This window comes from Athene cunicularia, assembly GCF_003259725.1.
Source record: "Athene cunicularia isolate RWA chromosome 26 unlocalized genomic scaffold, athCun1 chr26_part1, whole genome shotgun sequence".
Classification (NCBI taxonomy): Eukaryota; Metazoa; Chordata; class Aves; order Strigiformes; family Strigidae; genus Athene; species Athene cunicularia.
This window is the reverse complement of record NW_020799136.1, coordinates 3271298-3298211: the sequence shown is the minus strand read 5'-3', so window position 1 is coordinate 3298211 and position 26914 is coordinate 3271298. Positions and strand designations below refer to the sequence as shown.

Genomic DNA, 26914 nt, shown 5'->3' with positions numbered 1-26914 from the left:
GGAAAAGAGCCAGCGCCAGCTGTGCACAGCAGATTTGCTCTTTAGCTCAAGTAAAACAGGTTTGTGCTCTGATCCTGAAGGTGTCGGGTTCAAACCCTGCTACCAGAGGAAGGTTTGCAAAACTGTATTAAAATAAGTTTTAAACCAGCAGCGTAAATCCTAGGAAAAATGGATTATATAGCCTGTATATGAACATGTGTCTCTGTGCGTGGATCTGTGAGTGCAGAGCTGCCTCTGGCTGCACCGTGATGGTCCTGGTAAATAAAACGCACCTACGGAGCTGTGTGGAGTGTCGGGGCTCGGGAGCCTTGTACCGACCTCTCTGCAAGGATGCAGGTTTGCATCTGCCCAACTGCCATTGGTTGGTTCATTCCTGAAGCAGTACAGGGAGGCTGATGATGTTTGTGGGTTTTTTGCGGACCTGGGAGCCTGTTCCAGTGCAGCTGCAGTCGCCTCATGCATAGTCAGGGCTCAGCATCTCAAACTCCATAGAAACGGGCAGCCAGATTGCTGCTGGGGTGAACTGAGCGTGAGCAGGCTGACAGTGACCAGGGACTGAGCTGAGGAGCAGATACCTCTTGGTAAGTCCACATTTCTGAAGTTACTTTGGTAATTTTTTGCCATTTTTCATAACACGGAGCCTCTTAACAAAAATTTTGCTTCAGCAGCTTCTGTCTTTGCCGTTGAAACGTTTCCTTCTGCTTTCAGCATTCTCCCTGCCTTTCACGGAAACCAAGCGTGTGCTTTTAGCTAGTTCAAATCAGGGCAGAGCCCGACTCCGATCTTCATTGTTTTGCGGGATGACTCTGAGAAGATGGTATTTTTGTGTTTGCAGGTGTTTGTTGCTTAACATCTTTGCTTTGCCGGTCACACCAGCGCGATGTGCACAGCTTGCGCGTACCGTGTATTCACGAACAGCCTCACATGTGCGCATTCATTGTTCAGAGATAAAGACAGAACCATAACTGGATCTCATCTCTGATACATTTTTTTTCCTTTAACTATAGTTTCAGCTATCCTTGATTTTCTTACCTGTCTCTTCTGCTTGCTGTTCACATTTCTAGGTACAATGTTCCTTAGGACCCCAGGTTTCCATCTCATGTGGATTAGGCAGCTTTTTCTAGCTTTAGCATTTATTTCTTTTTCGAAGATGAGAATATATTTTTTTCCTTCCTATCTGTATATTGTAAAAATCAGGAAGCTTGTCTGTAGCAGCCCTTATCCTTTCAATCCAGTGGACTCACTAACGTAGCAGTCACGCTGGCAGTTGTTCGGGAGAGCTGGGATTTGCCTCTCAGCCAGGCATTGTCTTTAATTATACTTGTACATCGCAAAATGGCATCCTAAAGGGACAGAGAGGGGGTATTTGGAGGGATTGTACAGTAAATTTTCCATGTCTGGAAAAAAGGAAGTTATCCTGCAGGGTGTCTTGTACACAGCAGAACTGCAGATGCTAATTAAGGCCGCCTTTACATTTAGTTCAGTTTGTCATGCTGTAGCAGGTTAGTGTTTGACAACATCACAGGAAACTGTGCAGCGAAGGCTAAAGGCAGGATGCCAGGAGCTCCGCTCACACAGTCCTCTTCAAAACCGTCATTAAGACCCACAGTCCTAGAGTATCTGGTTCCATGAAATAATAATTGCCCTGAAATTCTAGCACACCCGTGTCGCTGGCGATGTCAGTGTTACTCTGATTTTCTGGGCATGTTTGTAACCTGCATGTGCTCTTGTGACGCGGCGTTAGGTGAGCACGGGAGATCTCTCCGTATGCAGTTCTTCATCTCCCGGACGTCTGCGAGCGATTGCTCAGAGTTATTTGAGCTCAGTTCTGAATCTAGTCTCTGGTCAAAACGTTCATGCTAAAAGGATTCTGAGCTGCCCCGGATGGAGTGACAGGGGTCGTTGGGAAGGAAAAAGGAATCTCAGAATCCATTTAATAAATCAGTAGGACCAGGCCGCCCAGCCTGCAGCGTGACTGCCGCGGGGCGCGAGTCAGGGGTTACGGATCTCTGTCTTTGAGCTGATGGCAGCAGCAGCAGCTAATGAGGGAGCTGAGCCCTTTGGGGAGGAATTCCCTGGTCATTCGGCAGAGCTTGAACAAAGAAATGCTCTGTTGGTAGCTGCTGCATTTCAGCGCAGGGTCCCGGGCAGGAGGTGTCGGGGCTCTGGGGTCCCTCCCGGCCGCCCTGCCCCGCGGGTCGGGCGTCCCGTGCCCGGGCACTGCCGGCGGGAGAGCCGGGAGGGAGAGGAGGGGGGCACGGGTGGGCTTACCTGCGGGTCCAGATGGCTTCAACTGGCAACCTGACCTCCTGCGCTCTTGGCTCTGCTCACGGCCCAGTCTCCGCCTGGAGCCGGGGGGCTCTGGTGAATCCCACGTTCCTGGTTCGGGTTTCCGAGCCAGGCAGGTCCAGGCAGTGCGGCTCTTCCCGGGCGGTTCCGTGTGCTCCAGGAGCCCCTTCCGCTGGAGGGGCGCTGTGTGCTGGGGGGCACTGGGCTGGAGGAAAGCCTCTGGAAAGCTTTCTGGGCCGCCTGGTCCCACGCGTGGGGCTTTGTGCCTTCCCCCAGCCAAGCTGGGCTTTTCCGGGCCCTCACGCCCCGTCCGCGCGTGCAGGGTCTGGGGCTGCCCAGCACCCACGCTGGGTCGGGACCAGCACCCGCGGCGGGGCTCGTCCTCCCGGGCGGCAGCCGGGGCTGGGACCAGACCCTGACCCCTGAGTGCATCTCGAATCACGGTTTGCTTCTGCATCCCCCAAGTGTCCGTATGACAGTGTTTTGCTCCCCAGCAGGTCTGGATAGAGCCTCCCCCCACGAAGAACCGCCGCAGGCTTCCCTGGCACGGCTCCAGGGCTTGGCTCGGGTCCCGCATGTGCGGGGTCACACCGTGGGGGGAAGGTGATGCTCACTGCCGGTTCTTTGACCCCAGCCCAGGGACCCCATGTGCGTTCAGCACTGCCGAGTCGTTTACAGATGTTGCCACAGCATATTGTGATAAAATATCATGGGATTAGCACACAGCTATGTATTATAATTATATGCAGTGTGGCTTATAATAGTTCATTAGATTGTCATCAGTTAGGCATAAAGCAATGACAACTCTTTACTATCTCATTTATAATACTCTAGAGAACAGCTGATTAAGACACAAGGCAACCTAAATCACTGGGGTATGTTTCCTTCAGTTTGGAACATTTTTTTCTTTTTTTTTGTCACTTTTGATAACAGAAATGCTGCATTGCTGACAGCTCAAAGTTCCCCTTCCGACTGCACATGCCAGCAAAAGTTTGAGTAACAAATGTGCCTTTGATGCAGCCTGGAGGGAAAGTCCTGATCAATAACCCCTGAATACCAATTTATTTGGTCTTCAGAAGCCTTTGATCGGTCCCCTCGGGTCCAGCTGCTCTGCGGGGCCACGGCCATTTTCATGCGTTAGTTCTCGGGTGTTGGAGGGGACTCCCAGCGCTGTGTGCGGAGCCCGTGGTCACCACGGCCAAGGGTGGGACCCGGCCGAGGTCTCCTCTTCTGCTCATTCCTTTGTTTGGTGTGTTGCACATTTTCACATGTATGGGTTTATTTTGTCTTTGTTATTATAATACAGACTGTGTGTGAAGTACCTCGTGGTTGACTCTGCACTTGAAAGCCACCTCTGGCGTCTCCCTCTGGGTTACCTTGTGCAGATGGCCTCCTGCTTTCTTAAACTCGGCCTGGGGGACTGGAGCACCTCCCTCGCCCGTACTGGGGGCAGTTTGCTGGGTGGTAGAAGCACCAAACCGTGAACTGACAAAGACCAGGTAGTAAAGGGCACAACAGCCAGTTTTCCCCACCTTTCCTCTGTTGATGCACTTGTCTAATCAGCTCTCTTAGACCACCAGGTGCAGGTGCCCCCGGAGGGGCCGGGCAGGGGGATGCAGCAGGGACAGCGCTGGGCTCGCCGCCCTCCCACCCGTGCGCCTGCTTCCTCCAAGCCAGGGCATGGCAGGACCTTCAGCTGCGGCCTGGATGCGTAAGCAGAAATAAAACCAACTCTCCTTTCTTCTTGCAGGCAGCATACAAGGCAGGTAACTGCTGGGGCCGTCCCTGTCTCCTTGCAGCGCTGAGCTGCCACAGCCCCATCACAGCGCGGGGAACAAGTCGGGGCTTCCGGCTGCACCCACAGCCAGGCTGCTCCTTGTGCTGTGGCTGGAGCGGTCGGAAGAGTACTTCATTCCGTGTGCAAATTTATTGTTTAGATGTTTTCTCCTTCATTATAATTTGAACTGGAGTTTATAAAATTCGGGAATTTGCCAGTACTGTCACTATCAAGCTGGTGGCTGGTTTCCAGGACAACAAATTACAAACTGTTAAAGCAACAAAACTTTGCATGAAGTTTTCCATGTCTCATGTTCTAGTTATTCTCCCAGCTAGAGAACTGCATCCCCTAAAGCCTTACGGTAAATGGTGAGGAAAGCCCTGGCATTGCCTGACGAAGGAAGTTTTGTCTGGACGGGAGTTGGGAGGTTGCTGTTTACGCTTGGACCACAGACCATAGTTGCTTGAAACGCTGGATCCCTGCAAGGTCTCCTTATGAAGCAGCTTGTCTTCATACTTAACGTGCAATAATGAGATGGTTTGAATTTTATAATCTTATATAATTACTCTCAAAATAGCTTCTGATTCATCCTTCCCTTTGAAGATTATAGTTTGCATTCCAATAAGCTCTTGCATGGCAGGAACCCTGTGGTAGCAGCAAATTAATTTTTAAGAAGTGTTTTTCTGTCTAACTGAAACTTTGGCATAGCCAGTTGGAGCATTCACCTTCCTGTAATGCGCTCCATAGCTGGGTGTGGGCAGGAGACAAGGAGGCTCGTCCGGGCGCCTGCGGAGCCGGTGCTGGCAGGAGGGAGCTGGCGGGAGCTGATAGCGTGAGACTCAGTGTGCAAGGACCGAGAAATCTCCTTTGAGCTTCGTGCAGGAGGAAGGTTGAGGTTGAGAGCTTCCGAGGGGGCATTTCAGAGCCTCTGTGAGCGTCTGCTCTCAGAACATCCGCAGTGTTCACCTTGTGAGGGTTCCACCCCTCTGCAGGTTTGGGGCGGGGGTTTGCCCTTGGGCTCCGTGTGATGAACCCCGTGTGGAAGCGCTCTTGTGTAAAGCCATCTATGAAAACTTCCTGCTTTCACGCTGGTTTCAACTCACTTTCATTGTGCTGTCATCTGTGGAATTACCTCTGGTTGGCAGAGTAACTAAACAAGATCTGGGCGAGCTCCACAGCAGAAAACAGCTGGAAAAGCTGTTTGCCTTCACCCTGATGTGTTTGTTTCTGAATGGGTCATGGTACCAAGTATTTCTTTGACTCCACTTTCCCACATACCCAGCAGAAGGATGTGGCACTGCCCCTGGGTGGGTGATGCTCCCTGTCCCCCTGCCAGGGCTCCCGACAGGCCGCCGAGCCCCGCTGGTCTGAGCGGGGTGTCGGTGGGTGCAGGGAGAGCCGCAGCACCTGGCGCTCGGGCGCTCCCTGCGCAGGACGCTCTGGGCACTCTCGGGAAGGGGGCTGGGAACTGTGGACCCGCAGGTGATCGACGTCCCCGGCGCTCTCCGGGTCTTGCTGCTGCATGGGGGCTGCTCCGCAGCCCTTATCGCCACGCACAGCATGAGATAATGTCTGAGGGAGGGACGGCCGAAGCTCTGCTCGATCTGTATTTGCGCTCTGACCTGGTCCTTTAGCATCTGCTGAGAACTTGATGAAATATTTTCCCGTCCCTTACAACCCACACCTCTGTGATCACGTTTGAGCAGCAGCCCCTGCTGCAGCTCCTCACCACACATCCAGCTCCCACGCTGCTTGTGAAAAGCGAATTGACTGCAGTTAGACTTTGATGTGACAGCTGCTAATGACTTGTCTAGCTCAAGAATATTTCAGGGCATATCCTATAGCTCATAGCTGCCCAGAGAACACAACCAGTAAATCAAGAAGTGCTGCTGAAGTTCCAAACGACAACCAAATGGCAGCGAGGAGGCTGCCGGTGTGACAGTGGGGACATCGGCAGGGACTGCGCTGGACTTAACCCAGCAAAGAGACAGTGAGCAGCCTTGCAGCGCTCACCTTGCACAGCCACGTGCGCTGCAGCCCCCGGTGCCCCCTTAGCTCTGTGAGACAGAGCTGCTTGTGGATACAAGAGTGGAGCTGTGCTGGATGAGAGGGACAAGCTGATGTTTATTTGCTCTGTTTCTGTCCCCCGGCTGTGGCATGCCTGGGGGGGGATAAGGAGCTGGCTGAGAACTGCACGCTGCTGCACTGCAGCTCGCCTCGCATCCAGCGCAGCATTTCACGATTTATAAGACAGCCACTTTCCTTTTCAGATTTCCAGTTGCAGAGTGCTCTGCTTGCTGCTGGCTCCGCGGTGCCTTGCAGGGTTTATTCGAGCTGGATTCCCAGAGGGGTCCTTCCCCTGTTCTGCTGGGGTTGCTGCTTCAGTTCTGGCTGGGCTGCTGCTGGATGCCGTGCTGCGGTGTTGGTTTAACATTCGCTTTCTGTTCCATCCAGTCCCTGCTCATTCCTCTGTAAAGCTTCAGAGCTGAATGGCTTTGCTAAATAGACATGTCTAGAGCTGGGATTTAATGGAAAACTCTTCCTTTTCCCCTGCTGTTGTCCTGTGCTCCCCCTGCCCCCGCCTCAGACGTCCGAGATTCTCCCCAGTTTCTCATGCCCGATATCCAGTCCTCAGCTAATCAGACTTACATTGCTGATGCTTCTCAATTGAGAGAAAATTAGATCAGCAGCTGGTGGGTGCCTCACGTGGTGTTTTGTAGCCCCAGAGCTGCCTGTCTTCTCCTCCAGCAATAACTCTCGTAGTAATCCATCATTTGAATGCATGATCTCTACAAAGCCCTACAGAAAGAGATCAGTATATTCTCATAAGCACTGCTGCAATAGAAGAATACAGCAAAAATGGACAGAGAAGCCTGGAAACATCTCCTGGTGTGGTGTGAGCAGTGGTCAGTGTGTTACAGTGGAAAACCAGCCAGGCAGCCAGTACCAGCAGGGTTAATCCATCGCCATCACCCCCTGCCTCTGGGATCTGCCGTCTCCTCCGGGAGCATCTGCCGTGGAGGACGTTACGTGCTCCAGGTCATAGCTCAGGACCACCGGGAGTGGATTTTTCAGCTGAGAGAAACCTTGTGGGCAACAGACCAGCCAGAGCTCTCCTGATGCTGAGATTCTCCTCTGGCCACTGAGAGCCTGGTGCAGGGAAGATGTCGGGGTCTGCTCAGGCCGACAGAGCCGCGGGACCACGCAGCCGTGGTGGCAGCGCTGCCGGGACCCCCCAGCCTGTGCTGGGGGTGCCCCGGGGCCTGCAGGAACCCGTCTGTCCTCCCGCAGGCGTTGGGGGGCTGCGGGAAGGGGACGTGGGCTGGTGGCACAGTCCTGGTGGCCGTGAGGCTGAGCCCCTCTAGCATGAGCCCGGCCCCATGCTGGCCCTCAGCCTCCAGCACGGAATCTCTCCAGCCCCTTGCACTTCCACTCGCGGTATTCAGACTTTGTTTGAAGCCAACAGGTATCTGGGATGACTAATGGATGCTGGAGTGCCATCAAACACGTTTGTTTTCTCTGTGGGGAGTGGGTGGTAAGAAAGCTAAATTACATCTTCGAGATATTAAATATAACTCTTCCCACTCAACTCAGAGTTGTCCATGAATCTCTTTAATGACAGTGCAAGCTACTGCACAGTAATAGAAGTCAGTGTTGCCATAATTAGAGCAGTATTGTCTTGCAGTTAATAGGCTGTTGGAATCACGGCTTTGTCATATTATTAATCGTTTTCTGTTTGGACTTTGCTAATTATCCCTTTTGGTAACTCAGTTTGGGTGTTATGAAGTCCTCAGGGACATAAAGCTGAAGGGCAGTTCCACCATATTCTCTTAATTAGTTCCCATCCAAGATGAAACAAAATGGGTGGTTGTACTGATGAGCTGCTTTCCGAGCTCGTGGGTACCAGGGCAGGGGAGGGCCTGGACTAGCCTGGAAATGATCCCTATCTCCTAAATTTGCTTTTAGCTTTACAGTTTTTAATCACTCCACTGCCCCTTTGTCCTGCCCTGGGCCATCTCATCTTTTATTTGAAAGGCCGTAGAAAGTAGTGGCCTTCTAGGAGGTTTTACAGTTTTGAGCCATTCTGTGAGCTTTGTTGTAAGATTCCGTAGCGAGGCTTTTAGATGTCACAAAAACACAAACCCAGAAGTCAAGTCAAAGTGGAATGAGATCTTTTGCTGGTGAAGTTGATGGGTTTCACACATCCCCTGCGTGCTCTTGACATCCCCACTGCTCGCTGCCAGCTTCGGGTTTTTTCTGCAGTGAGATTGTTCTGTCAAAGAGCATTTCACTGCTTGAGTCCTCTGCCAAATAGCCACGGTCGTGAAATTTTTTTGTGTCTAAATGCTTGAATACGATCTGGTCTCTCGGCTTGTGTCCCTTGCCGCTGACTTGGGGCATCCCTGCACCCTGTCCCTGTTGTGCTGGTCTTGCCCTGGATCCTGATGGGAGAGGGACGGTCCTGGGCGTCACCCAGGAGCTCCTCACGCCCTACCCCGGGGCCTTCGTGGGTACGTCACTGCTCCCGCGGCAGGGAAACCAGAGCTCTCAGCTGTTTTTATAACGAATCGGGCTAAAGCTGTTTGTGCTGTCTCTGAAGACTTTGATTCATTATTTTTCCTTACGCCAGGCTGCAGGGGTGGGAGATCAGTGTTTAATGGTACCTCCTACTGCTTAAGTGGTGGTAAATGATCATTTATCATTAGGCTCTCCGCACGGCTTGCTTTCTCCTGCTCGCCGGAGGAAAGCAGAACAAAGACCGGGACCCACGGCCTTCCCGTGGGTGTGCTCCTGCCTGTCCTGGCGGCAAGTGGCTTTCTGGTTTAGAAAGCTCAGTTTCTCTCTCCATCAGCTGCTCTGATGGGGAATCTGTGGCACAGCTGATCAAAAGCTCATTCCTGGCTGAGAGGAGCCTTTCCCCGGTTCTCCTGGCGTGGAGATTCTTTCGGTCTCACCTTGCAGTGAAGGGCAGGACTGCTGGTGGTGGGTGTCAGTGGCCACCTCTGGGGCAGTTCTGTGGGATGTGACAGTGCCCCGTGTCTGTGGGGACTGGAACCAAGTCTCAGTTCTCTGGGGAGTTTGGGTGCACACAGAAGGGGGTGGTGGTGTCACAAATGCACAGTTTCTCTTTTGCTTCACATGTCACGGTAAATCTCTGCCTCAAAAAGACCTTCGTACGCGAGGCAGGTCATCCCCGAAGGGGCTGTCTCTGTCCCGCCAGGTAAATAACAGCTCGGTGACTTAGCCCAAGTGTGTCAGCTCATGCAGGTAAGTGTTCGTGTCCATGTCTGTGTCTTTCCTGCTGATTGTTCTCCCCTCCCTCCTCGTTAGTCATGCAAGAGCTCTGTCATTGCTACTCTGCAGCTAAAAGCGTTTTTTTCCAGCTGGGGGTTCCTCTGGGAAGCAGCTCTTGCTCCCGGGGGAGTGGGCTGGAACACGGCTATGTTAGTTTGTGTTTGTCACCTCCCCCTTTTAAGCTTTATCTTTTCAGTTACAAGTTGTAATAAAATCCATTTCCCAACATGGCAGTTTCTCCCATGTCTCTGAAGGGAGCCGGGCCAGGATGAGACAAGACCAGGGTGGGGACCGGCTGAAGGCGCTTTGCTCTTCGAGGCCCTGCTTGCCTGGTAACAAAGAGACAAATAGTTTTTAGAGGAGAATAGAATAAACCCGTAGTTCCTCTTGTATTTTCCCTCATACAGGACATTTCTCAGCGCTGAACTACCCCTGCGCCGCGTCCGAGGGAGCGCTGCCCTACCCTGCACACCGACACATCCCTCCTTACCCCCGCTCAGGAAGCCTCGGCTCCAAATGTTGGGAGAAAACAAGGGAGGGAACCCTTCCCTGGGGTGAGGTGTCCTCCCGGGCTGTTCTGTCTTTGGGGGAACAGGTCTTACCTCCATCCCTGCCAGGAGTGCCCAAGCAACCTCTGGCCTTGGGGCATTTTCTGTTAGACGAGGAATTATCTTGCTTTTACAGCTTCTTGTAAGTTAAATGACATTTAAAGAATAACATTTTGAATAGTAGCTGTTTTTTTAAAAGTAACTGGTATTTTCAAATTCATAAGAGAAAGCTCATTAAATCAATTAAGGTCAACTCTATCCAGCTGATACTTAAGTTTAATAAGTCACGAAAAAGTCTTGGGGAATTCAATGTCATCTTCAGACAAACCAATATTCTTCTCGGGCAGATGCTTAAAAAATGTCTGTAAAATCCTGATCCCTTCTGCTTGTGTTTTATGTGAGCTGTCAGAGGAAAGAGTAGGAGGTCATGCATAAAAGTATCTGCGAATCCTGTCAGATACATTATGAATGCCAGCTCAGCAAGAAGTGACACGAACCACGATCTTTCCCAAGCTGGCAACAGGTTTTCAGGAGGGGTAACTGGTTATTTGTGATGTTTCTGTTAAGGAGCCTGGTGTGCTAGCGGAGTTGTTCATGCCATAGAACCTCTTGGAATGGGCAGAAGCATCTTAACAGAAACTTTTCTGTCACGTAACAACTCCCAGCAGTGATGGATTCTGCATTGACACTATTTCCTCTGTAACAACATAGACAGTTACAAAAAGTCCAGGTTCCTCAGTTTTCTTATGGAACTGCTTGACGCTGAGTTTCCTGGGCACAATCCCAAGGTTCGGCTCAAAGTGTGAGGAGGTGGTACCTCTGTGCTCTCTGCTGTGGTGACAACACGCTTAGCTAAACCTCTCAGGGAGCTCCACCACTGATTTGTACAATCCTAGTTATCATTAAGACAGGAGCAATGACCTCTACTCCCACCTTGGAGCTACAGCAGGAAATACATAGTGTGGTTTGACCTGCACAGAAGCCTGGCGAGGGAGAGGAAAAGTTGCAAAAACTTGTGGACAGTGTTTGTTGTGTCCCTCTGGTCCTGCTGGCAGCTTCCAGCCCTTCCTTTCAAGTCAAAGAACCTGTGGGCAGTCGGGAAGCTTTGCCTCAAGCTCTTGGTGAATTTGTTAAGCGAGGTAATTCTGTGGCAGAGGCGTGCGTTTCCTCTGGGATGTCAGAAACAACAGCGGGTTCCCCAGCAGAGCTGCCTTGCTCCAGTGTAGACGTCGCACCTTGTGTCTGATGCTGCCTTGAGATTTCACTTGTGAGAACTGATGCGAAAATCCCACGTTTAGGAGGTGTATTCCCAGAGAGCATGTTAGCAAAGTTTGATGATGGAAATGGGTTCCTGAATACTTTGCTGTTACAGTTCGTCAGTGGTGGCTGGGGTGTTTTTTCTTGTCGGTTGTTGGGATTTTTTTTACCAATTTTTAAATTCAGCTATTTTGTTAAGGTAAAAATTCAGTCTTTCCTCATATTTCACAGATTCTCTCAGCCTTAAACATTAAAAGTCTTATTACAGCTGTACAGAGCTAAATTATACAACCAAAGGAAACAGAAGGTCTTCCTACGGCTCCTGTCTAAGGTAAAGCATGTGTCAGGGACAACCTTCCTAGGAGCTGTGGGGAAGCACAGGTGTGAGTTTCCCAGTTTATCTTCTAGGAGATAAACCAACTGGTAAGGATGTGTTTTGTGGGAGATTGATTTAAATGCAGTTTTTGAGTGAGTCTGGCATTTCTTAGAGCCCCTGGAGGCGAGAAGGTGTTTGCCTTTAGTACGTTGAGACGTGATCTGAAGAGGCGCTGCCAGCTCGGGCGGATGAAGCCGAAGTACTCGTGTCTGCAGCCACGAACCCGCGCTCTGCTGTGGCCCGCGGAGGACGAACAGCCCCGGGTCCCCTCCTGGGCGCTGCCAAGGCCGTGTTGCGCTGCGGGTGGGAGCTGCCACCGTCCCACACCCCCTCCCCGGCGAGGGCCCCGCTCCGGGGGAGCAGGGGCTGAGCCCCGGCTTGGAACCAGCCCCGTCCCGCTGAGCCTTCCCGCTCCCTTGCTGGCACCTGCAGCTGGTCCTGCCTCCGCCGTTAACTCTGCAAGGGCTCGCTACACTCGTGACGCTCCCCGAGAGTGCCCTCAGCTGTGGCTGCTCACACGCGCAGAGACGCTCGGCACCAGCCCCGCTCCGCAGCTCTCGGGCCGCGGATTGAGTAGCCGCTGCCTTCACGTGGCAGGACAAATCCTTTATGGTCCAAGCATACACATAAACTGAGGTGAGTCAGAGGTGGTGGTTATTCGGTATAAACTTCTGGGGTGTTTGATATTTTTTTGCCTGTCTTTCTGTCCCGACTTGCCCTTAGACAAGGTAAGGAGTGTGGCTTTGCTGGTCACCGCAGATAACACAGGAATTGTCTGAACTCACAGCAGCCTGCGACTGAGCTGCCTGTAGTCCTGGCAGGGCAGACAACTCCAGAGCAAAACCTGTCATCAGCTTCAGGGACTCGTATTCTTTGTGACTCTGAACTCTTGGAATTTTGGTTTGGGTAAGAATCTGCGAATTAATACACTGTAAGAAAGGAACTAAAAATAACCACTTTTTGAAGTGTTGTGAGTCATTGCTCAGCCCGGATCATATATATAAATATATCTCCTTTTTTCCTGATTCTTCAGCCATAGGTATGGAAGCTCTTTCCTCTCCAGAAAAAGACTGAAATGCTGAAATGCTTAGTGTATGAGGTAAAGGTGGCTCAGAGAGTCAGAGAACATACACAGCTTCTGTGCTGTTCGGAATAAGGAAGAATGTGCCGCTCTTTCCATACAGCCTCCACCTGTGTTTGGTTTCACTGCATCAGCAGCTTGTGATTGTTTTGTTGGTTTTTTTTTTGTATTGGTATTTACTTTTTATTCCCTATGGGCACATCTTGTCCAGATGTGAGCATTGGCAGCACAACAACAATCTGCTTCGAGGATCGTGGTAGATAGAATTTTTAAATACAGTGTCTGAGCACCTGTGGTATGAAGCAAAAAGGCTGTTCCTGCCAGGAGAACACTGGAGCTTGTTTCTATCATGCAGTTCTGCAATTCTGCTCGATTTCAAACTCAGCAGTTTGCCAATGCCACAGAACAAAGCAAGGATGATGTTTTATAGCCAGTCTGAGCATCAGGGTATAAACTTCATGGCTCTGGCCATCTGGAGACGCCCATTTCTCCCCAGATGTGTTGGGTCAGGAAACGGTCCTGAACCTGTCAGGGGATGCTCATTGGGTTTGACTCTTGCTTGCAGAACCTGCTAAGAGCTCTCCAGCAGTCTTGATATAAGTCAGTTTGGACCGTTTTTCCCCTTTACTTATGGCTTGCTCACCATCTTTCTTTTCTTTCTTTTCTTTTCTCCTTTCCTCCTCCTCCCCTCTCCCTGTTGCTGTTGCCTTCTCTCCCCGTGTAGAGCTCTCCGTCAGCCTCCTTGCAGTGATAGTTATTGTGTGTGGCCTGGCCCTGGTGGCAGTTTTTCTGTTTCTCTTTTGGAAGCTGTGCTGGGTTCCCCGGAGGAACAAGGCCATTTGTTCCAACCTGGCCGTCTTGCAGAGCGAGGCAGGCTGCAATAAGGAGAACATGGCCGACAAGCTCAAGGACACGGGTGCCGTAAGTTTCCTGGAGGCGGCGGTGAAGATCAGCCACACTTCGCCAGACATCCCGGCAGAGGTCCAGATGTCCATGAGGGACCACATCATGCGGCGCACGCGGATCCAGAGGCAGACGACGGAGCCCGCGTCTTCCTCCAGGTGAGCGGAGCCGCGCGCGGAGCCGCTCTGACGGTGCGGCAGCCTGGGATGCCTCGGGGGTAGAGAGAGCACTCCCGCCTGCATGCTGGGTCGCTTCCCAAGGGCTGGCCGTTAACCAGTTGATGTGTTAAGACTGGTTACCATGGGCCCTTCTGAAAAAATCCAGGATTCAATCCCTATTACTGTGACTCGACCTCATTGTGTCAAGCCGTCAGCGTGCTTTGGCCACTTTAATTTTGTTCCAGCATGAGAGGCAGGCTGAAGTATCAATGATGGTGTGCTGTCAGACAGAATTAGACCTTTCTGCTCTCTCTTGCTGTTGTGGCTCCTAGCAGAAACAATTAGATAAGCAGAATTGACGTATCGTTCGCTGCACACGCTCAGGACCAGCTGCGCTCGGCGCTCGGCGCGTGTCTCTGTCTCAGCCAGGGACAGAGCTGTCGGCGTCGTGCTCGGTGCATCAGGGTAAGGTTGCACGGACCTTGGGAACACCTTCTTGGCAAGAATACTGAGAAATACGGTTCCTCTTCCTTGACACAGAAGGCTGTGAAACTGGGACAGGAAAGGGTGATGGCGGGGTCCTGGCTGTGCCCCAGCACTTCTGCTCGCTCTGTGCCCACGACGTGTGCGAGAGCGCAACCGTGGAAACAGACATTGCCCAGAAAATTGGCTGCCGTGTTGCAGGATTAATAGGGCACCGATCACAGCCTTCTGTTTGAGGAGGCTGGAGTTAAAATCAGCGTGGTGCCACCTGCAATTGTGCCACACACTCTTTTATTTAACTGCGCCGCTTTTTGGACCGCTGATTGCCTCTCTGTGGTGCACACACTCGTTCTGCTCCCTTTGCACCTTCCCAGTGGAGGAGAATACAAAAGCTCAGCCTGTCTCGATTAGGACAAACAAAGTGGGACTTGGTTGTATGTGGGAGGGTTTCAAAGACACTTTCTCAAGCAAAAGAGCCCAGCATGAACGGCAGGCAGGCAGCCAGACCCGGGGACGCTGGGGAGCAACCTCAGCAGTCTGGGATCTGACTCAGCCCAGCCTAGCCCAGGCCAAAATGCCTTTGAGGAACCTGCCAAGGAGAAGTGAGGTCTTGAGCACCGAGTATCACCGAGAGCTAATGCTCCGGCTGTAGAAGTTCTTAGTATGGTTAAATAACTCCATGTACTGCTCCTGTAAACACCAGATAATCCGAAATAATGCCCTGAGTCCACAGAAAGCTTTTATGCTTCGCTTAGATGAATCTTTGCTTACAGTTTCCCTTGTGCTGAGGGGGGGCTCAAGGCAAGAGACAGCTTCCAGATGAGGCTGTGCATTCCTCCCTGTCAAGAGTTACCTGTCAGTTTCTGATGAGAGTCTGTTGGGGAAGTTTGGAAGCGGCAATACCAAGAATAAAACCTAACTTTCTGAGCTGGTCGTGGTTCTCTCACTTTAAAAGTTTTTTTGCCTAAGGGAAACTTAGTGCCAGTATCTTGGAAGCGTAAGGACTGAGGGTGGGAAAGAGTCTCCACACTGGGTTGTCCCTGGCTTCGTTAGGGAGTTTTTGGTCTCCCGTGTTCGGCCGCGGGCTGTTACTTGTGTAACAGGTGAAACAATGCAGCTCACTGCAAATACTCTGGAAGTGAGGAACCGTGCTGGGTCGGTTCCTTTGACCACTGGAGCTGTTCCCTTCAGTGTCCTTTCCCATAGCGTACATGGTTTCTCACGGAGCTCAGGAGCACCTACTGCACTGTGCTCTCCCTGCTCTCCTAGCATGAGTAGCCCAGGGGAGAAAGAGGAGAGAAATGTCCCTGGAAAGCCATACAGCTGTCGACTCTTCCTCCTGCAGGCACATCTCCTTCAAAAGGCACCTTCCTCGGCAAATGCACGTCTCCAGCATGGACTACGGCCTGGATCCGCCGGCTGTGGCTGAGCAGCCGACCAGCATCGGTCGCATTAAGCCCGAACTCTATAAGCAAAAGTCTGTTGACTCTGAGGATCCCAAAAAAGAGGCAGCAAAAACCTGTGGGAAAATTAACTTCACCCTGAAGTACGACTATGAGAACGAAACACTGACTGTCCGAATTCTCAGGGCTTTTGACTTGCCAGCCAAAGACTTCTGCGGCAGCTCAGATCCCTACGTGAAGATCTACCTCCTGCCCGACAGAAAGCGCAAGTTCCAGACACGAGTCCACAGGAAGACTCTGAATCCCACCTTTGATGAGTCCTTCCACTTCCCCGTGCCCCATGAGGAGCTGGCGAGCAGGAAGCTCCACCTGAGCGTCTTCGACTTTGACAGATTCTCCAGACACGACATGATAGGAGAAGTGATCCTGGAGAACCTGTTTGAGGCTTCAGACCTTTCCCGGGAGACTTCTGTCTGGAAGGACATTCAGTACGCGACGACGGTGAGTGTTGCCGCGAGGTTTGTCCTCCCTGGCGGCGCGTGCTGCGACCCGGCTCGGGTGCCCCTGCGCGGGGGGACGGGGACAGAGCGTGGTGAGCAGCTCCAGGGCAGGACGGCTCTGGCTTCTCTTTTTGGCTGCTTGGCCCGAAGGGGGAATCCTGCACAACCGCCAGCTGGTGGGTTTGTGGGCTCCCTGCAGAAGGTGCTGTCAGCCCTGGGGACCCACAGCCACCGCACGCAGGGTGGCAAAGGCTGTTGTACTCGGACGCCTGTAAGCTTTGCCTGTTTGTTGTTTTTTTTTTCCAGGAATTTCATCCTCTTACTTAGCGACTTGTTGTTATCTCACCCACAGCGAGTCTCACTGACACCAGGTTTGCTAAAAAACAGCTGAGGGGTTCGTTATGTCCCTGTCCCTGTCTGACACCCCTGTGACATGCGGAGGGTCCCAGGTCCTGGCCGTCAGAATTAGCTCTGGAGGGCCGCTGCCAGCCTTCGGAGGTGCTGGGCTTTTCTGTACTGAGCGTTGTCTGGTGCGTTGCTGGCAGCTCTTCCAGAGCTTGATGTGGGTTTTTCAGTAGTTCTGTTGAGTTCCCTCTGAAAGTGAAACCAAGCATCAAAGCAGGAAATGTCGCAGCCACTGTCAGGGTTTCGGGGAGTGGCAGGAGAGGCCACCCCGTCCCGCTGAGCAGTGACATTAACCTCTACACGGCACTGGCAGCTCCTCCACTGTTCTCCCAGGAGGAGCTGGCTGGTTCTGAGGGCAAACAAATGATTGAACTGCTTTGCAGTTGGACACCAAGTCAGTCGCTGTCTTTGTCATTTCACGTTGTTATTTCTGGACCTGGAATATGAGGTGTCCTCCCCCCGTGGCTGAAAGCGTGGGCCCTGTCGAATCGTCCCTAGTGACTGACATAATCCCACGACTTGCAAAAATCTCTCCAGCAACTTTCTTCGTGGCTCATCTCATACCTTTGCTCTCGCACTTTCTGTATTGTGGAATGAGCTGTCAAATACAAAGATTTGTTGTGCTCTGGTCACCACTATCAAAAGACATTTGCTTTGTAGCTCTCTGCAGCTTTTTTCTCACCAGTTGCACCCCTTGGTCACTGCTGTTAGCGCTGGTTCCTTCACTGCAGCATGTTCGGAACTTTTTAAGAGAGCTGTGAGGGGTGTCGCGGGTGTGCAGTGCCGCGTCCTGTGCCGTGTGCCGCCGCGGGGAACGGGGTGTGCTGGCAGCCTGCCGGCCCCGGCGGCCGCTCTCGGGCGGGCACAGCCCTGGCGGGGCCTTTGTCGTGTCTGTCTGAGGGTGCTGAGACACACGGCGCCTGCCAGGTACCCCGGGGCATTGCTGGGAGCGTGCTGCGGGCTGCAGCTCCGCGGCCTTCCCAGCATCTTGCCTGCAAGCGAGGCGGGGGGAGGCACAGGACCAACCACGGGGAAAGTCAACGGTATTAATTAGCAGGGTGTTCACAGCTCCTGGCTTTCCGTCCATAAATAGCTGTGTCTGTCATGATTAATGGATGGTAGTGAAAGGAAAAACGCCGGCGAAGGAGCCAGCAGGCTTCAGGCACAGTCGTTTGCCTGGCAAAGGTTTTCTGGTAGAGGAACAAGGTGCATCACACGTGCGGGTGCCTCTTGGAGGCATCTACCCCTCTGCATCTGCTCTGCCCCCGGGCCTCAGCTCCCTGCCAGCGCTGCCCGGCTGGCGGCGGTGCGCGTGGTGCTGGGTCCTGGGGCGAATTCACCTCCGTGGCGGCAGGGACGTCCCCTTGCCTTGCTGCAAGATCAGCGTACAAAGGGCGTGGTAAGCCCGAAGAGTTCGGAGGGAAAAGAACTGCGGGCAGGAGTGAAACTGGGAAGGGGCAACACTTGGTATCACCAGAAGAAAAGCACAGTGAAGGTGAAGCTGCAGGAGAAGGTTATGGAGTTCGTAACCTGTGTAGGTTCTGTGTTTTGCTGGGATGGGTCTGCAAGAAATAGTGGATGTTTTCCTAGCTGACTAACTAATCTAATTTAATGGGGAAAAAAAACCCCAAAAACCAGGTGGAGAGACGCCAACAGAAGGATTGTTGAGGGAAAAACCTCCAAAGAAGGTGTGAGAGGAGCAGAGTCAACATCGTGCCCAAGACGCTCTGTGCAGCAGCCTTGAAGAGCGCCCACAGAAGTGCCAAGTGCCACGTTTGGCTCGGTCCCCTCCTTGTCCCTGTGCCATTCTTTGGGAATGGGCCAATATTGGCACATCTCAGCCCATTGTAACACACCCAAGGACATTTCTGTTTAATCAAATATGAGAAGGGTAAATACAGTTTTCATAATACCCAAGGAAAGCTCTGGGTGACTAATAATACATTAGATTGATCGTGTGGGTAAGCAGATAGGAACACACTTCAGCAATGATACAAGCTTTTCAAATAGCTAGCACTCAACTATTTAATTAATGATTGTACAGCTTGTGAATCAGTGAAACATTTCTGGTTTCAAGTCTGCAGAGGTTATTGATTCAGAGCTTCCATTATTTCCTAAGAGGCACTGATATGAATTTTGGAAATGTCCCAATGTCTATAAGCTGCAAGAAAATAATGTACCCACAGGACATGCTTTACTCTCCTGGATTTATGGTTGCAAAGAAAAACCCCTTGACCTAATACAGCGAGGTCAGAGAACAACTTATGTTGGTGTTACACCCTGAAGGGGTCCTCTCAGAGTGAGGAGAGGAGTAGGAGGTGAGATGACACCCACAGGGTGCTCTCACGGTCTCACACAGGGCCGCTCTCTTCTGATACCTGTGTCCAAGATCTCCCAAACCAAACAGACCGAGGGACAGACCCAGCCCAGGGCGTCACCCGGGTGCTGCCGCGGACGCGGTGTCCAGCGCAGGCGGCACAGGGAGGGTCAGGTGCTCGTTTCTTTGGGAACAGAACAACCATTTCTAATCACAGTTTCACAGCATTTATTTTAAATTCTGTTGTCAGTGAGTTCCGTAGCTAAGCCTGGTAGATGCGGTGTCTGACTGGAGCTGTGAAGGTCCAACCCCGGTCCTCGAGCGCGGCCGGGATGCAGTGGCAGCGCTTGCAGCAGGTTCCAGACACTTGTCACGAAGTGCCTCCTCGTGCAGAGTTATTTATTCAGGCTCTTTGTTATGTAAAGCAATTCATCTGAAAAGAGGAAGAATACATCTAAGGGTAACAAGAAGTGCCGTGTTTTGAAAAGCAGACTGTAATTTTGGGCACACGGTTTTGCGTGGTGGTTTGAAGATGCTGTAAATGAATGAGGCTCTGTAAAATACTGAGCTCCCAGTTGGCCACACTGGAGCCAGGCAGCACAAACCAGGCTCAGCTCGGGGTGCGGGTGACACGGGGTAGAATGTTCTGGCAGGCTCAGTGGTGCCGTTCCCTGCTGCTCGACCTCCAGGAAGTGTCCCGGCACGGGGGCACCGTTGCAGCTGAAACGCGTCAGGAGCTGGAAGCTGCAGGGGCTCTAAAAGCTCGTTCGTGTGTGGTGAAGATGATCCCGGTACCTTATAAAGTACCTTGAGTAACATTTTGTGAGGCAAGAAATTTAGCTCCCAGGAGACACATCAAGAGGGGGAGGAATAACTCCTCAGTAAATGTTTCCACGCGTTTCACTGCCGGCTCGAGATCGCGGTGCCAGGAGGAAACTGCAGGATGCGCCGGGTCCGCAGGGAGAGATGCGAGTGGGAGCTCTGCGTGCCGGAGAGCACTGAACTCATTTACCAGCATTAAACTCTTATTTACCGCAAACAGCACCTCCTGAGACAATGTGTGTTCAGATACTCACAAGTCTAGTCGTACATTGTTCTGTCCAGAAAACATTCGGCTGCCACTGTGTCTTTTGTACACTCCATGCTTGAGAAGATTTTAAGTTTATTTGCTAGTCAAATGAAGTCTTCTCAAGGATCAAGACTTTTGTATAATGTTCATTAGTATTCTGCACATCTAAGTGGAATAAATATCTAATCTTTGCCTTACCAGAGAACGAGGAGGAAATAATTTGGCAAAAATCTCATCCATCAACAAGATCTATTCTCCCAACACTTAGCAGAGCTTTAAGTGCCTAATGCATTTACTTGTCTTTCTAGTTCTATCACTCTACTACTAACAGCTAAAATTTCTTTTCAGCAGATCATTAAATCACATTGAAATGAATCAAACACTCTGTTTCCAAAAATAAACGGGTTGTTTGCTCTACAGATGTGGGATCTGCATGTACCAAATAGGATTTTTTTTTTTTTTAAATCCATTTTTGGAAGGTGTTTGGAAACCTTTCAGCTGACTTCAGATGATAATGCTTTCTAGTTTAAATTATACTTTTGGTTTGTTTATTTTTTGTCCTGAATTCCCACGAGCAGTGATGGAATAGGCCTTTAGGAAGTGTAGTAGGTAAGGCTGTGTGTACAAGAGAGCAGTGTGTAGAAGTTGTTTATGGGGCACTAAAAGAATAAATTGTATTGGCGTCTGTAATCCAGAAGCTGCTAAACCTGTCTGGGTGCCACCTGCTGGTTAATTCACCATTTATATACGTACATATACATGCCTCACACTGTGTTTTAGCTCTTGAGGCATCTCACAGGGGTTGGTGGCCCAAATGATAGTAAGCATGTCGCGACCGAAAAGCTCAGATGTTACGAAATGGGCTCTTCGCGGTTCTCTCCTGTTTTAAAGCCGTGACCCCCCGGTCTGTCACTACCCGGCAATTCATGTTCAATCTCAGAGGAAGTCTCCGTGTTACGCAGAGGCAGCTGCGCCCTCGGCCCGACGTCAGGCCCCAGCAAAGTCTGTAGAGTCCGTCACGGAGCCGACGGCACCGGCCGTGCTGGCAGGTCGCCTGCTGCGGGGCACAGGAGGGAGGGGCCCTGCTGCGTGCTCCGCTGGCGCCTGTCTCCGACCTCGGTCGCGTTGGTCTCACATCGCTCAGCTGAGGAAATAGATGTTGGTGCCGCACGCTCGGCACTTGACGATATGTACTGTGCGTTCAAGCAAAACTTGATACCTACATAATTTCCTTAATGGCCTCCATTTGGTGTTGGACACCACTTGAGTGTAAGCAGTGGAGCAGAAAGAGGAGTGCGTTAGCTGTCCTGCTCTGATGGGACGCACGTACTCTGCAGTGGAAGGTGATCCCTAACTATGATTTCAAGCTATAACATTTGGACGCACATTTTTTTCCTGTCCCCTATATTCATTTTTAGCCAAGTAATGTTGGGATACACTGGAAACACTGCCATATAGTGAAGTGTCATTCACTTGAAAATGTGAGAAAATAGAGAAAAATTCACTTGAAAATAGAGAAAAACCTGCATTGGTGTGAGTGCCGCATGAATGGTGCATGAAGCCTTGTGTGGTGAGGCTGGAGGCAGCCCGGCTGGTTCCTGCACGGTCCCAATAGAATGTGTTCTCTGTTCTGTTACAGGAAAGCGTGGACCTGGGCGAGATCATGTTTTCCCTTTGTTATTTGCCAACTGCAGGTCGCCTCACCTTAACAGTCATTAAATGCAGGAATCTCAAAGCTATGGATATCACTGGCTACTCAGGTAGGTGCTGGACGGTTGAGAAGGGCCCATTGCAGCCACAGCTCCTCCTCCTCAGGTAGCCCCGGGCGATACGGGCGTACATCTCGTGACGCCAAGGCTGTGTCATCATGGGGACACCTGACAAAGCCTTGTCCATGTTTTAGGTATGAACAAAACTTTGAAAGTAGTGTTTTCCTTTGAACGCACCCCCAAGGGCATGAGTCCAGGGAAGGTGGTTACATGCGTGAACGAACGGTTCAGGGAGGCTGCCAGGGGTTTCCCTTCCCCACCGAGGGTTTGCGGGGTCAGAGCTCTGACCCGTCTCTTGGGTTGGGCACCCCAGATCTGCTGCAGACACTGACCCTGGCAGCTTTATGTGAGTCAGGAGTTTTCCGTGGGATAACCTGCCGCAGCCAGAATCAGTCATTTCACCCCGCAGTTAGGAAAGGATCACGGGCCGCCTGGCGGATCCCAGGCGAGCGAGCACTGCTCTGTACGGGGCCAGTACTGGAACGTTCGGGTCACTGTCACTGTGCGCGTTCACAGCTCCAGAGAGTTGGCTTACAAACTCAGCGTGCATGAATCCTGGATTTCAACATTAAAAGCAGTTTCTTTTCCAGAGATCAGCATCAAAGTGTTTGAGTTTCATTGACAGCTTGCATAGAAGGCAGCAACAATACAGTAAAAGATCTTTGCAGAAAACATCTCTACTCGATTGGAGCTTGATGCCATAGGAAAGGTTTGAGAACTGAGACTTCAGAGGGAGCCAGCTCAGCGTTTCTGTAATAACGTGGCACATTTACTGTTACTTGAAAATGCACTGGGACTGCCTGGGCAGCCCTTAGAGCGAGCAGGAGCTGTTGGAAACTTGAGGGCGTCCTGCCATGACCCGCCCGTGGGAAGGTGGGGAGGCAGAGCTGCCCTAATGCCTTTTCTTTCTGCTGCTCTCTGACGTTGGGAAAACAGGTTTTAAAATTCCCCTACTCGCTCTAACTCTGCCACACAACGCCAGCACTTGGCTAGTTTTGGTAGTGGTGCAGGAAAGGATCCCTGTAAAATACCCCCCCCCGGCCTGTTTGGGTTGCCAGAATGCGGCATTACATTTTGCTCTCAGTCAAGTTTTGGAAAAGGACGTTTTTTCGGAGAAGGAGCTGGGTTTGCTGTCTGTGGCCGTGCAGTTACCACGAGCTAGCGTGTCTGAGTGCCCGTCACCATCTCCTGGTTTGAGATGGGGCCTCCTCACACTTGCAAACCCTCGTCACAGCAGTGATGGAAACAGCTGGCTTTTCCTTCCAAGGAATCTGCAGTGCTGGTTCCTCAGTGCCTGAACCTCGTGTCAGCACTCACACCAGTACGAGGATGGTGGATTTAGCCCGTACGCAGACATCCCTTTTCCTAAAGACACATTTGAGGAGGAGGAGGAGTGCCTTTGACTCGTGGTAATTTACAGTCCGCCCTTTGATGATGCTGTTTCTGTATCGTGATGGTAACAACAAACAAAGGCCTTTCCCTCTCCCTTCCTCCTCAGATCCATACGTCAAAGTGTCTTTGCTCTGTGATGGGCGCAGGCTGAAAAAGAAGAAAACCACCATAAAGAAAAACACGCTTAATCCCACGTACAATGAAGCAATAATCTTTGACATTCCCCCAGAGAACATGGATCAAGTCAGTCTGCTTATCTCCGTCATGGATTATGATCGGTAGGTGGAAGGCTCTGGAGACCTGGAGGGGGGGGAACACCCTGCTGGGCGCAGGTTTTCCTGCTCAACAGCCATTTTCCTTAGTACCAGGGACTTGACTGCACAGCTCCGTGGCATCAATCTGTCTCTAGTGATTTACTGTTAAAGTGTCATTGATATTTATGGTCATGGAAAATTACCTGCTAGAACAGTAAGCATGACAGAGCTGGTCCTTTGCTTCGTGGCGTTTTCCTGAGTGCGTGCTGTGTTCCCCTTCGCTATTTGCTTCTCCCGCAAACCTTCATCCTGGTTAGAGGTGAATGGTCTCGCTCCGAGTAGCAATGGTGTAGGAATTATCCATTACTGAACTTGCACTTACTCCTGCTGTACGCCCTTACATCACGCATCCTTCCAGATCTCTGTCTTGCCGATCTGCGGTTCAGACACCTCCAAAGTCCTTATTTCTGGGAGGCAGTGCCTCCGTGTGCTGACAGGAGCAGGAAGGCCTGGCTGTCCTCGTGCGGGTGCTACCGTGGCACTCCGGTAGCAGGGGGTCAGGAGTCTCGGCTGGACAGTCTGATGACAGGTAACCACCTTGTTTTCTGTTGTTTTCAGTGTGGGTCACAACGAGATTATTGGGGTGTGCCGTGTGGGGGTCAGTGCTGAAGGACTGGGCAGAGACCACTGGAACGAGATGCTGGCGTACCCACGCAAGCCCATCGCGCACTGGCATCCATTAGTGGAGGTGAAGAAGTCTTTCAAAGAGGTGTGTGGAGTTATTCTTTCCTTTTAATGCATGTGCTGTGCGTGAGCGAGCTGGTTCGAGGCTTTCAGAGAGCTTCTTCTCTCACTTGGGATTTTCTGACGAGAACTGAGGGAATTTTCTCACCAGAAGTGAACTCTAGAAAGCAAGTATCTCTGTATGGTCTCGAAATAGCTGCTTGAGCTTGCAAGCAAGAATGAAAGGGACTGTGTTTACAGATGTGACTGTTACCATATTGGTTTTTTCTTTTTTTTTTTTCTTTTTTTTTTTCAAATTATAGATTGAGAGCAGTAAGGAAAGAGAATGCTGTTCTGATTGCAGAACAAATTGTCTAGGGATATCGCCTATTTCAAGTTTCAGTTTTTTCATCCTAAAAGATTTTTCTGTTGACTCATCTCCAAGCCTTTGAGGGAGAATAAATAGAACAAATGTAATTGCTCTAAGCATCTCCAGAGAAAGAGACTCACTTGATGCAGCCCCAGATGATGAAATCGGGCTGAAATGCCTGAGTACCATTTTGACCATCTCTAGCATTTTCTTCCTCTTTGCACTCCCTTTTCTCATGCTCCTATAGAGCTCTTTGGGGTTTGCCTGCTTTAGGTTATAAATTCTGGAGAAGAGAGCTGTGGAAAATGGCACACATGCCATTGACACTTTGGGTATGAAAAGAAAGCCAACGTTTGCGGCCAGTGATAGCATAATAAAGTACAATAAAGGCAGCAAAACCTCCGGCTGTGTCTGGGGCTAAGGAGGCGTTTTCCCTCAAAGCCACAGACTAACAAAAGGCGAATTTTCCCCTTGAAGTTACGATACTGAGCTCTGCTGGAAGGCAGATACTAGGCGTGGTGATCCTCCACACAGTGTGAGTTAGCATGCAGTCTGTGCTCAGTGCTCTCCCTCCCAGCTCATACTCATCAGGTTGGCTCTGAAATTCAGCCGTGCCCATCCCGGGGCAGCTCTGCTGCTTCTGCAGGTTTCTTTCTTCCTTTTGCCGAGCGTTGGTAAGAGGCAGCCGTGCGAGCTGAGGCTGGAGCTCTGCAGAGGGTCTCGTTACTGCTGCGTCCCTTGGTGGGCTTTTCTCTCCTGGGGCTGTGGGACCTTCCAGAGCCAGGGTCTGTCAGAGGAGCAGGTCCATCACACCCCGTGGGAAAACCTGGCAATTCATGTCTTCGTCTAAGACATGGTGGAGATACATCTATAAGACAGCGGAAATCTGAGACGTCACACTCACTCGTGTGAGGTGTTCCGCGATCGCGTATCGCACCGCTGTGTGTCGGGAGTAAGCACCCAGGTCAGCTGTGCAGAACTGGTGTAAATCAAAGCAGGGTTCCACCCCTGTGCCGTGTGTGTGCACTGGTGCTGCTGCCTCCGGGGGGTGAGCAGGACCAGGCCGTGATTCGCCGCGCCGTGCTAGCGCGCTGGCGGCGCACACAGGAGCTCCTCGGGCCGTCTGGATCGTCCCCGGCACCCCACCGCATGGCACCAGCTGCCACGGCCCACCCAGGGCCAGCAGTTCCTTCTCCAGCTTGTCATTTATATGACCTTAACACAGTAATTTTCAGATGCAGGTGGGAGTTTGAAAGAAAGACTCCTGTAAAGTTTTTGATAATCAATATAAAAAAAAGACATAATTATGGTGACAAAACTCAGAGAAACAAAGGAAGGCATGTAAGATGACTCACCTTCTGAAATATACTTTGGAAACCACTGCTGAGCCCCCAAGACTTTGGAAAAAAAACCCCAAGTGAATCATTTCATCCTCCAGTGCTCAGGTCAGGAGCTCTGCTTAAAAGGAAAAAAAAAAAAAAGCCTCTGATCATCTGTTCTGGTATTTCTGCCACAAGCTGGTGCACAGACCCAGCAAGTGGTCCCTGTGTTTATTTGCCCTCTTAAGTTTTAGCACTGCTGTCTGCAAATCCCTAGTGCAGCTTAAAAAAAAAAATAGAAAAAAACAAACAGAAAAGGCACAGGCTGCTGGAGAGAAATTAATGGGAAATGGTATTTGCTGGTTTGATGCGATAATCGCATCATCTTTTCCATATGTGTTTGTGTATTTTCTGAAGCAGCGTGGGCTTTGTGTCCTGTGCATCAGCTCTGGGCCCCAGGCACTGGGAGGGCGCCAGCCCGGGGGTGCTGGGCGTGGGGCCGAGGGCAGCCCCATCCCGCTGCCCTTGAACACAGATGCTGGGGGAGAAGCTGCTGAGCCTTCATCCCTTTTTCACCGTGGGGGTGAGCTCAGTCTGTGCCGACATCCCAAGTGGTCATCATCATCTTCATCTTCACCTTAGAGAGTGCTGGCAGCTGGACGCCAGCAAATGGAGCATTTGCTTTCTAGCTGATCCTTGTGCTCTTCTCTCTTTGCTCCAGCGATTAGTAAGAGCCTCTGCTCTACAGCCGCGTCTTTCCTGATTGAGGGCTTGACCTTAAACCAAAAGCAGGAAAGGATTGGGTTGTCTTTTGGATTTATGAATTGGGCAGTGGATGCCCGGGGTTGTAAAGCAGGAGCTGCTCGGAGCCCGCCGCTCACGTCCTGGCTCCCTCCCCACACAGCTCGGTGCTGCACCTGGGTGAGGACAAGGGGGGGAATCGGGAACTTCTTTACCTGCCTCCATCCTGCCCCGCCCTGCCTCGGGGAAACGCTGGCCGAGAAAAGGGGCTTATGCCGTGTCTCGACTGCAGCCCAGAGTCAGAGGTTCTGGTGAAGTGACCAGGAAAACTGTCACCAGGGTGTTTTACACCAGGAGGATGGACCGGCCCTGGCCCCTGCTCCTGCCACGGCAGTGTGGGACGGACGGACGGACAGACGCACGGACGCCGGTGCCCTGGGGCTGCGCTCCCTGGCCAGGCCGCTGGCCACGCGGGCTTGGCTCCT

The 26914-nt window shown here is 51.5% G+C and overlaps 1 protein-coding gene across 3 annotated transcripts in view; it reads left to right on the top strand.

Moving 5' to 3' along the window:
• The window catches only part of SYT6 (synaptotagmin 6), a 34555-nt gene that overhangs the window by 5109 nt on the left and 2532 nt on the right, over positions 1 to 26914 (top strand). The window contains exons 3-7 of one of the 3 annotated variants that reach the window (XM_026864269.1): positions 13348 to 13684; positions 15513 to 16071; positions 21501 to 21621; positions 23129 to 23300; positions 23895 to 24024. In XM_026864269.1, coding sequence (XP_026720070.1) covers positions 13348 to 13684; positions 15513 to 16071; positions 21501 to 21621; positions 23129 to 23300; positions 23895 to 24024 — 1319 coding nt within the window. Of the gene's footprint in view, positions 1 to 13347; positions 13685 to 15512; positions 16072 to 21500; positions 21622 to 23128; positions 23301 to 23894; positions 24046 to 26914 lie in introns of all 3 variants that reach the window. The other 2 variants (XM_026864267.1, XM_026864270.1) reach the window with 2 other exon arrangements.